The 11,989-nt window shown below is 34.5% G+C and overlaps 1 protein-coding gene across 1 annotated transcript in view; it reads right to left on the reverse strand.

The window, feature by feature from the left end:
• LOC142529084 (midasin-like) overlaps positions 1 to 8,525 on the reverse strand; it is a 51,287-nt gene extending 42,762 nt beyond the window's left edge. Inside the window, 8 exon segments of the mRNA XM_075634476.1 lie at positions 3,258 to 3,367; positions 3,559 to 3,719; positions 4,000 to 4,140; positions 4,847 to 4,905; positions 4,907 to 5,164; positions 5,786 to 5,870; positions 7,722 to 8,062; positions 8,169 to 8,525. Coding sequence (XP_075490591.1) covers positions 3,258 to 3,367; positions 3,559 to 3,719; positions 4,000 to 4,140; positions 4,847 to 4,905; positions 4,907 to 5,164; positions 5,786 to 5,870; positions 7,722 to 8,062; positions 8,169 to 8,273 — 1,260 coding nt within the window. The 5' untranslated portion in view covers positions 8,274 to 8,525.
• Between the last annotated feature and the right edge of the window lie 3,464 nt (positions 8,526 to 11,989).

Consider the following 11,989-nt stretch of genomic DNA (forward strand, 5'->3'; position numbering starts at 1 on the left):
ACTCCGTGGATTACCATTCTCCAAAAAATCTTACCTTTCTTACCGATCATATGGCCAAGATCCGTATTAAACAAATCATTAGTTGTCCTCGGCACAAATGCTCCCAAATGTTGATTGAAATATTCAGTGTCATTATCAGATCTTAAAATGTATTGATTTTCAATCATGACAAAGAAAATAAATGTTTAAGGTTCAGAAAACTAGGATGTCCTAATCGTCTAATCCATAGCATTACTTGATCGTTGACAGAAGTGGAACTAAAGCTACCTAATGCATGAGCCTTATTTTTCCAGTAAGATTCCAATCATCTTCCTCGAGTTCGGGTCCTGAAAAACACAAATATATGGAAGAAAAAAAGCTAAACAATTGGAATCCTTATATATTTTACTGACAGAAAGGAGATTACAGGCAAGTTTTGACATATGCAAAACAGATTTCAATGTAATATGTTTTGAAATTTTAATGTGTCATTTGCCTGCAATCGATGAAAAACTGTCATCAGCTATTCTAATCTTTTCAACTCTGGAACATGGAATATAGGAATCAAATAAGTGAGAATTGATTGTCTTATGGTATGAAGCCCTTGAATCTATGACCCAAGGGCTGATATTTTGAAGGACAGTGTAATGACCCGAATCCTTGTTTTGAATGAAGTATTAATTAAGAGATAATTAATGAGTTGTTAATTAAGTATTATTAAGGAATTGATAATTCGGGATCAAACTGTTGGGATCCACCGAATAAAAAAATCGATCTACTTCAGATTTCATTATCTCGAGAAATCCAACTAGACAAATGGGATTTTGACACGTGGCAGATAAGATTGATTCGGATTTTCTGAAATAGTCCGGATGCAGCCTTTAAATGGAAGCCGATTCTTTTGTTTCCTACACCGCATTCTTCAGAGAGAGTTCAAGTTATCTTAGGTTTTCTAGCCAGTTTCTAGGGCATTTTGGTGTCGGGAAGTTTCGGAACTAGTGTCGACTCGAGGAGGGGTCGGTGATCTGAGATCGAGACATCATCAGCGGACTGACGACGGACGCAAGTATAATCCTAAAGCCTTAAATAGTGATTTAAGGATCATTAGGGAGAACTTGTAGCATGTTTGATCTGGTTTGATAGTGATTTCATTATGTTGATATTGTTTAGGTTCAGAGCTTTCTGTCTGATTGTTTTAGTGAGGTACGTGATGTACTGACTGAGATATCCAAGCGTAGTATACACACTTATATGCTGCATATTTATCTGTTGCATGATACATGTTTTACTGCTTTGGCATATTATGCATGACATATCATGTTGAGCCTGATATCTTTTGAGATATACCTCGTTTGTTGGGGCCACTCGGCCCTATTCTGTATTGTGGACGATGGGGCATCGAGAGCTACAGTGTCCGACGGGACCCGCGGGCTCTGATGACCTGGACATTGTAGGTCCACGTCTTGATGATGAGTGTGGGAGCCAAAACATGCCTAGGGCAGATTAGAGACTACACACTCAGGCGCCTCTAGACTGAGCATGAGATTCTTGACTTGATCCTTGATATCCGAGCATATTGCATTTCGTATGCATCATATCAGTTTGTATACTCGTACATTCTCGTATTGGGCGATTATCGCTCACGTCCTTGTTTTCTCTTGGGCACCCCATTCCACGGGGCAGGTCTTAGGTTGGACGGTTCGGACGACCAGGGCAGTGGCTAGAGCAGTTGGGTTTCAGTGGTGATCCAGTGGAGGTTTTCTGTGGTTTATCGTTTTCTCGTTCAGGGTTATGTTTTTGTTATGGTTGTATTAATGTTTAAGACTGATGTTATTGTTTTGTTTTCGTTTGGGTTGTAAGATGATTAAGTATTTGGTTTCCGCTGTTTAATTGTTGTTATTAAGTTTAAATGTTGCATGTTTATTAGTCTGTTTAGTAGTGGCTCGGGTAAGGGCGCTACAGACAGAAAGCGCCAACGGATTACTACCTGTTTGTGCAATCGAACCGACAGGATATTAGGTGCTGAATAAGATTGTAGCAATTTTAAAAGATGGTTTAATTGCTCTTTGCAGTATGAAGATGCCTCGGCCTCATTTGCTGTCGGAGTACTCGATTTATTCGACCTGCCATTTTGTGGTTTTCCATGTAGCTTCCAGCAAGTTTCTTGTGTATGGTTAGGCTTTCCACAATATTCACAATTGCCGCCAGTTGTGTCTCCTACATGACGGTTCTGGAAGCATTTACGATTAGCAAGAGTTTCAGGAATGATCAGGGCTGATCCTTCGACAGATTCCATTTCACCAGGAGTTTTTTTTCCTAGCATAACCTGTCGACGGCTCTCTTCTCGCCGCACCTGTGCAAAAACTTCTCCAATGGATGGAATAGGGTTTCTCCCGACAATTCAGTCACGGACTTCATCATATTCAATATTTAATCCTGCAAAAAACTTAAAGACGTGACCAACATCCACCATCTTTTTATAGTATAAGCAGTCATCGGGTGATTTCCACTCGAAATCATTGAATAAGTCTAGATCTTGCCAAATTCTCTTAAGGGAATTGAAATATGTAGTCACAGAATTCTCGCCTTGGCGAACTTCCCCAAGTCGTAGGGTTAATTCGTACACTTGGGATTGATTCCCTAAATCTGAGTACATCTGCGAAACATTTTCTCATAACTCCTTGGCTGCTGAATAGCAAAGATAATTCGCACTTATCTCTTCGGCCATGGAGTTGACCAACCAAGTCAACACCATTGAGTTTTCAGCGTCCCAAGTGACATAGGCTGGGTTTTTTTCATCAAGCTTTCTTGTCACCTGTAATATAGCCAATCTTGCCTCTTCCCCTAATGTACATTCTAACTGCTTGATACCATCGAAGGAAATTGTCACAGTTGAGTCGGATAGCAGTGATCTGAACGGGATGGTTTTCATATGGGTTTCGAACAAGTTGAGTCTCGGGTGGAGGATGAAGGAAACTCTCAGCCTTAGACATTTTTCGGAAGCGAATTTAAGGACTAGGATCTATGATTTGTCTCTGATACCAAATTGACAGAAAAACAATCAAAGTATTGGGAAATAATTCTTGTGTATCTAGGCATAATGGCTGTACATTAATATATAGACTCTACTTTTAAACAAAACCTGAAACAAATCCTCCTAATAAGGAAACTAACAAATAAACTCTTAAATCTCTCTAACACAATAAAAAAGAATATGTACTCAAATATACAATATCCTAGGAAATCTTCCAATAATTAAAATATCTATAATATCAAACCTGAGTAAGAGAACCAGGTTGCCATCTGAATTCGCCAGGTTGCTCAGTACAAACATAACTGCCGATCAATGTTTTACCATCTATTTGCTCGTCCATGTGAAGTTGTAGAACTTTTAATACGAATTGAGATGTTAGGATTCAGAAAGGTTCCAAAAATGACAAACAAAATAACATGAAACAGGTCAATAGTGTTGTGTCATGCAAACAAACTTGGTCATAATCAAAATCAGAAATACTGGATGAACAGCAATTGACTTTTTGTGAAGCATGTTTGACTGATACAGTAAACAAAAATGTGTACCTCTGCTTCCGTGACTGTCAGCCAAGTCGTTAATAAGTGCAGTTTTCCCAGAACCAGAAGGACCGTAGAGAAGAACAGGCCACCTCTGACTCACAGCTAGAGAGACCATTTCAAAACTTTTTGTCATGTTAGATGTCAAGAAAAAAGGATTCCCAAGATTCCTGAAGGAAAAAGTGGCCAAATGTCAAAAACTTTAAATACCAGCAGATTGGCAGGGAGAGAATCTGAAACCATTTTCCCTTATGTACGTTAAGACTACAAAGATATAGAGGTCAAAAGGAAAATGGGTGAATAAACATCAACCCTGGTCTAAGTCAAAGCTATGAAGTTAAAACTCAAACCGGTAGGGTATCCCACTTCTCGCTTAATAGCAGGACATTTGTTAAAGTGATGACTGATGCTTTAAAATATTCTCCAAGTTTGTTAATTTTTTATCCATACCTTTTGTCAATCGTGCAGGTTTGATCTGATGGTACAATCCTATCAGCCCTTCTTCCAACCATTGCCAATGTTTCTTGTATAGGAGATTCAAGATACCAACTCCCTTTCTCCAATGATACTTCCATGCAAAATTCTTGCCAGCTATAAATATAAATGGAACAAATTGATGCAGCATATGAACCAAAATTTGCTGACGACAAAAAGTCAAAAAATAATTCCACAGCCAAAAGAATAAGCTATTGTCCAATTTCTTTTCATAAAAAACGATATTATATAGATTAATATAATTAGTAATAAAAAGTGGTGAATCAGAGGTCCAAAAAAGACAAAGCTAATTACAATTCAAAATAGGTTAACACAAAACTAAAATTCATTCCTATACAAATCTGAGAACGAGAACGATTTAAACTCTGCAATCCTGGAACTTTAATCGTGTCCAGTTTTGTATCAATAAAATCATTTTCTGTCTGTTGTCTGTTATCTTCCACATAAATACTTGTCTTTGAATGACTACCCATTTTTAAGCTGCGGCAAATATTATCCAATTTAAAATACATAAAAACTGTAATAATGAAACTTTTTTCCATACTTGAAAGTTTGAGGGGCCAATGCAGTAACTTTGAGAGCATCATTATACTTGCACCAAATAAAACAAACATTATACGTGCCTTGATTTAAGAATGAACTATATATTTAAGTAGATATTTGCACATGGATTAGAAAAATGAACGCAATCAAATCCATCCCCCTCTCTTTTGAACCATGATTGCTTCGTCGATTAAATAATGAAATCCTCGTACATGCATAAACTTCAGAGTATGCATTCACAAGTAATGTGAGAGCTTACCGCAGTAGACAGTGAATGGATTGTTCAGAGTCACGACCAAGGTTTGCAGATGCTTCAAAAGCTTAACCCCAAAATCAATGATAATATATCTATGCTGCACCATCTGATGTCAGACACAATCTCCCTCAACTCAAAATCATTCAACCTCGCGTCAGATATGATTTTCCTCAAATCGACATTATTTAATGAGACAGAATTTGGATACTTCTGTAAAAGGTCCAAATAACATGACCAATCCCAAAATGACATGAAAATATCTGTCTCTGTCATCAAAAGACCATATGATGCTCGGACAACATTTAACAACTGATTTGCTCCCTGACAAAGAGATAAATAGTAGATAATTATTTGATAAATTTGATAAAGAAAAATATCTATAGTTTTTCAATAATTAAAAATATAAATTGATAAAACAACAAATTAGAACGTCCTAAAAATCAATATTATCAAGCACATGTCACATTATGTCATCGATCTATTGATGACATGCCAACCAAAGAAACCGACATGTTACTCCATCAACCATGGAATTGATTGACGACATGCCAACCAAAGAAACCAACATGTTACTCCATCAACCATGGAATCGCCATAGTTATAAAAATATTGCTGCTTCGTACTACCTAGCAGTCACTTGAAATGATAATTATCATTGTGCTTGCAAAACAAGGGTTGCACCCAAGTCCCAATATAAAAATCGGCGGACACTTTCTCAGTCAATTAACTAGAGCATGTTGTACACATCAATCCAATTTTATGCTTGTTTTCCTTATCACACTAACACATTTATATGAAATAACGAATATGACAAGTCAAAGTAATTTCAAGCGCAACACAACAAGACGAGAAGAAAATTGAATTTGAAACAGCTTAACAGACATTAACCAACAGAAATCTTCATTTCAAGGGAAATAGATTTTAAAAAATTGTTATATATACCATAGCATCAGTCTTGGAAAATGTTCCACAACGCACAAATCTTTCAAAAGGGGCAGGAGCATCTTCAAAATACTTTAAAATAGACCTGCACCAATGAGACAGATACTATATTCAGTTTCTCAAACTGAGCCAGAAATCTAAACCATTCTGCATAAATGAAAACACAAATTGAAAAGCAGTAGAAAATAAAAGCTTATTTAACTATATCATTGACCCTAAACCCTGTAAAATACTATAACATTGAGTATTTACCAATTTATCAAGGCCATAAAATCTCAAGCATCATGTTTTGACAATTCTCTTGGTACAAGCAATTATTTCTCCCCCTATATAATAATTGCATCAACATCTAACGATTGGGAATCGAGCACATGACATTAATCTTAATACCAATTATAGAACACAACTTTTGGAGCTTTACCAAAAGCTATTTCTTTTAGAGTTTTAGTAACGATGTAATTTGAATCTTTTAAACCACATAGCGATCCAAGCACCAAAGTAGAGCAAAGACCTTAAGGTCGAGGTCAAAATCTCAAATAGCATATTACTCGGGCTGACGAAGAAATTTGTCCATTTTTCAAAATTTATAGTGCTAAAATATACATTTTAAGTTGAGAGTTTGAAGCGACCTCAATACATAGTGGCTCCACCGCTCAAAAGCGCATAAACATGAATTCATATGCATAAACTAGTTAGTGAGGGCAGTGGCTAAAAAGGGTAACAAAATCAGATTTTGGGAGGATAGGTGGTGGGGAGATTCGTCTTTTAAATATCTTTATCCTTCATTGTTTCAAATTTCTTCGATTCACAACAAGGATATTTCCCACTTTATTCAATTGGAGGAATCTTCTATTCCTTCTTCTTTATCTTGGGTTTTGCACTTTTGGAGGGACTCGGGGATGGTGAAGTGAATCAGTTGAGTTCTTTGCTAGGGTCCTCATAGAGGGTCAGGTTAGATGAGGAGGGTGTAGATTTCAGAATTTGGGAAAGGGATTCTTCACGGATTTTTTCTGTTAAATCTTTCTATGAGTCATTCTTTATGATTTATGATTTTCCTCTCTTTCCTCTTTTTCATGTTATTTGGAAAGCACCATCCAACCAAAGGTTCGAGTATTCCCATGGACGGCGGTTCTGGCTAATTTGTCAACTTGTAATGTGTTGCAAAAGATAAGGCATACATGTGCTCTTTGTCCGAACTATGTGTACTCTACAGGAAAGAGGTGGAGACTCAGGATCACGACCTCATGCATTGTCCTATCACGAGCTGTCATTTGTAGAGAGCTTTGGAGGAGTTGGGTCTGGTTTGGGTAGTTCCAAGATCTTCACGCGACTTGTTTGCTTCGGTCTTGGACACGAATACACGATCTTGGCAAAAGAGAATAAAATTTTTTGGACAATGGCATTTTATTGTATTTGTTGATCAATCTGGATGAAGCGAAATAGAAGCATTTTCGACAATATATTAAGTTTCGGACATCTAACTGGATTGGAAAACATTTAGAGTTTAAGAATTTCTCGATTTCAGATTCAGGGAGACACTGAAGTTATATTTGTTGTTGATATGATTAGTTATTTACTTTATTTTTTCCCTTGTGGATCTCTTGTTTGCTTTTTGTAACTGTTAAATTTTAATCTTCTAATATATTATCTTATAGAAAAATATTCATAAACTACTTTTTGTAAATAATGGTTATGATAAATTGACTTTCAGATTGATGCTAGGGTTTATAATAGCATCCATTTACCAGTTAACATAACCCAAAAGCCCATCACTCTTTGAAGCTTTTGTTCTTATCTAGTTCCTCAAACATCTCTGGAGAGCCAAAGGTAAATTAATGCAGAATCGCAAAATATTAAATTAGCTTGTTCACAATTTAATCGAAAGGTACAAAAAGAAAAGCCAGGAAGAAACAGGGAAGCCCATAAACTAGCTTACCCCAAGAGAAAAGGAATCAAATCAATAGCTCGGAAAAAGGCAAGGCAGGCAAGCTCGTGCAGCCGCAATCCCTTCCTCCAACTGACATAAATATCGATAATGTTCGCAACTTCTGCACCGTCTACATTTTCAGAGTCTCCGAGGAACTCTTCTTCATCAAATTCTTCCAAGCAATCATCATCCGGCATCAGTTTACGAGCCGAGTGAACCAACACTGTTGTCCTTTCCACTATCTTCTGTGCTATTGGCCTGAGGCATCCCAGCAACGGGATTGTGTATTTCGGGTGCAGAAGCAATTGCCCAACTGCGTCAACCACCTCATATTCTGTAACTAGGTCCCCCTGAAACCCATGGAGAATGGTAAGACATGCCTAATTCTATGTCACTGGTCAAAAATATACGAAAAGAAAAAAACCAACATCCGGGACTTGTCCACAATTTCAGTACCTTGTTCAACAAGTCACTGAAACGGGAAAGAGACTTGAGCTTTGGACGCCTATCGAGAAACCTCCTGAGCTCCGATTTTAGACAAAAACTCCCATCAACCGCCATTTAGAACTTCAATAAGTTGACCTAAAATCCAAAAAGATGAAATCTTTACTGATTTTCCCTGCACAAAAAACAGAATAAAAGTTAACTAACAATTAAATAGTACAACAATTATATTATCACTTTGAGCCTAAATTCGGATTAGGAATTCACAATCTTCACACCGGGGGATTCGAGAATTCACAATATTCACGAGTTCTTATTTTTCGTTTCTTTCCGCTTCAAGTTCGGAGGGTTTAACTGTGGGGGATTAGGGTTTTAGCTTTTATGTATATTTATAGGTTTCTCGTAAGCGTGCAAATAAGTTTTTATTTCAGGAAAAGCCCGGCCCGCTAAGTTGTTCTTACAAAAATTATTACATTAAATTCCAAAAATTTAAATAGATATTTTATTATCTCAATCTGATCTCAAAAACAATAAATATAGATCATGTCATAGTAAAGTAATAATTTAGCACGAATGCTTTAGCCTGTCATACAGGCTCAACTAATGAAATATAAAAATTTAAAGCAGTAAATAAAAACAGAAAATAAAAATAGTAAGAACTTACAAATTTGTTACCAAAACTTCAAACTTTTATTGATATAATTCAGAAGGGTTTTTACAAGAGAGAAATGAGAGGGGAGCAAACTCAATCGTGTCCTCCTAAAGACATAGAATGAACCTATAAATAGATAGAAGAGCCGGACATGAAATCCCGGATTCCATCTAAAATAAAAACAGTACAATACTTTATTAAAGTAAATAATACAATGCATTATTAATGCAAATAGTAGTCAAAAAGTCTACAGTGATATGATATTCCACCCGATATGCCATGATGTGATATTCCACCAACTGCACCAGCTGCAAATTCTTTTTCTGACGATTTTAATCATCTTTAATATTGTCTTTTAAAGAATTTTTCAAATTCTCAAAAATGTCATCTATCTGAGAAAATTGAGGAATATCATCCTCAGGGTCTTGAGCATCCTGCATCTTCATAAGATGAATAAATTGATTTTCACTAGATTCGGACGCCATAGATTTATCTGATTTTGAATCAGCATCTCCAATATTCTGGAAAAGATTTTTTTTCATTTCTTCAATATAGATCTCGATCATTTTTTCTTTTGAATATATTTCTGAGTAAGAATCTTGAAAGGACTCATAGAGGCTTTTTCCTTTTCTTGTTGATTATTAATTTCTTTCTGATATAAAAAAAAATTTTCTTTCATTTGATGAAGAGTTTCATAACCATATGGTTTTCCAGTTTCTGGATCATCTCTTAATAATTTGTCCCAAAATTTTGTGGAACTAACCCTCCATATGCAAGGGATGCCTTCATCAGTGTAACCGAATTCTGGCTGTCCATCTCCAGATCCATGGGATTCCAAATTCCATGAAAAATAGACATAGAGTCTTTCCATCAATCCAATGTTCAGAAAATGATTTTTTAATACTTGGAGAAACATTTAACCAAGTATTCATGGGTTTTATAAAAATCTCTGGCAAAATCTTTGCGGATGGACCAAATATCTTCCACCATATTAAAAACCAATTTGGAACTGGATAGTGAAAAACATTTTCACAAATTTTTAAAAACCAAGTATGTTTTCTTTTTTCATTTTCATAAAACAAGGTTTTATTAAAACTTTCAATATAATCCCAAAAATTGAATTTAAAACTCATTTTATGATTTTCAGAATAAAATTCTTTTTCAACTAATGGAGATATACCCCATTTTTCAATAGATATGATCTTCTTGATGATAAACTTTGAAAAGTTATAACTTCCTTTCTGCTGAGTATTACTGAAAAAGTGAGTTATGTCAACACTTTTTGTAGATATCAGAAGATTTTCATAAAATCATCTTTGCTTATAAGAACCATATACATACGATGTATTGTTTAAATATCTTTCTATTATAGTCCATGAAGTTTTTTCCCATTGGGTATCTCTTTCTTCTATAAGAAGAATCAATTCTCGATGTTTTGTCTCTGTATATAGAGCTGAATCATTATCATCCTCTTTGATAATATTAGCATATGATGCTGAAGATTGAGAATCTGTATTACTTCTCTGCTTTTGTTTCAAGAATTCTTGAAATTCATTGTATAACTCATTATTTTGCTCAGTATTACTGGATGATGAACTGGATAAGTTCTGGGCTATAAGCCTCTGTTTACCATGCTGTGCAATGATATTAGGGGGTTTTCCCCTACCACCTCGCCCTCTATAAGAGGACTCTCCTCTTCCTCCTCGGGAATACATATATGTAGATAAAAACATTAGGATAAATATTCTCGAGTTAAGAAATCTGGTAAGTGATTATCTTCACATTTTTTATAAATTATTTCAAAATCAAAAGGAGCTAAATGAGCCTGCCATCTTGCAAACATTTGTTTAGAAACATCATGTTTAAAATCTTTATTAAACATAAATTTTGCAGATTTACAGTCAGTTTTTATAATAAACTTTTGATTATATAAATCATCTTGAAATTTCAAAATACATCTGACAATAGCTAAAATTTCTTTTGCTACTGTGGAGTAATTTTTCTGGGCATTATTCCATTTCCCAGAATAAAATCTAATAAGATATTCTTGTTTATTTTGAGGATCTTTCTGTTTTAAGATTCCTCCAAAACCTATATCTGAGGCATTAGTTTCAACTATTTTATCCCATTGGGGATTAGCAAGCATAAGACAAGGAAGATTTTTAACATTTTCCTTAATATTTTTAACAGCTATTGTATGTCTTTCAGACCAAGGTAAAGGATTTTTCTCTAACCTATCATATAAGATAGCAGAATCTTTAATAAGATTTTTAATATAGGGAGAAATATAATTTAAACTTCCTAAAAATCTCTGTAACTGAGTTTTATTAGTTATAATATCAGGAAATTTTGAACCAAATTCTATACTTCTCTGTATAGGAATTATTTTTCCTTTCTCAATCATATGACCGAGAAATCTAATATTGGTTTGAAATAAAATCGTTTTTGATTTTGAGATAACAAGTCCATTTTTAATAACAATATTTTTAAACATATTTAAATGTTTAAAATGTATTTCAATATCATTAGAAAATACTAAGATATCATCAATATAAACAATTATAAAATTGCTGTAATTATAAAAAATATCATTCATAATTTGTTGAAAATTCAGAAGGGGCATTTTTAAGGCCAAATGGCATTACTGTCCATTCATAATGTCCTATTGGAACATTAAAAGCAGTTTTATATATATCAGATTATTTTACCTGAATCTGCCAAAATCCTAATTTTAAATCAAATTTTGAAAATATGATATCATTTACAAGTCTATCTAATAAATCTTTTTTATTAGGAATAGGATGTCTAATCCATTTTAAAACCTTATTAAGAGGTTTATAATTTATGACTAATCTTAGAACACCTCTTTCCTGTTCAGAATGTTTATTAACATAAAAAGCAGTACATGACCAAGGAGATTGAGAAGGCTTTATCAAACCTTTTTCTAATAAAGAATGGATTTCATTCTTACATAATTCTAAATATTCAGAATTCATTTGACAATGACGAGCCTTGGTAGGAATATTTTTTTCATCAAAATTCTCTTCATATGGAAGAGATATAATATGCTTCTTTCTATTCCAAAAAGCATTAGGAAGATCATTACATATTTCTAATGAAAACTTATTATAAATAAGTTTAATTTTTTCCTGTAATTTAGGATTTTGTAATTTATCATCTA

This window comes from Primulina tabacum, chromosome 16 (genome assembly GCF_025594145.1).
Source record: "Primulina tabacum isolate GXHZ01 chromosome 16, ASM2559414v2, whole genome shotgun sequence".
Classification (NCBI taxonomy): Eukaryota; Viridiplantae; Streptophyta; class Magnoliopsida; order Lamiales; family Gesneriaceae; genus Primulina; species Primulina tabacum.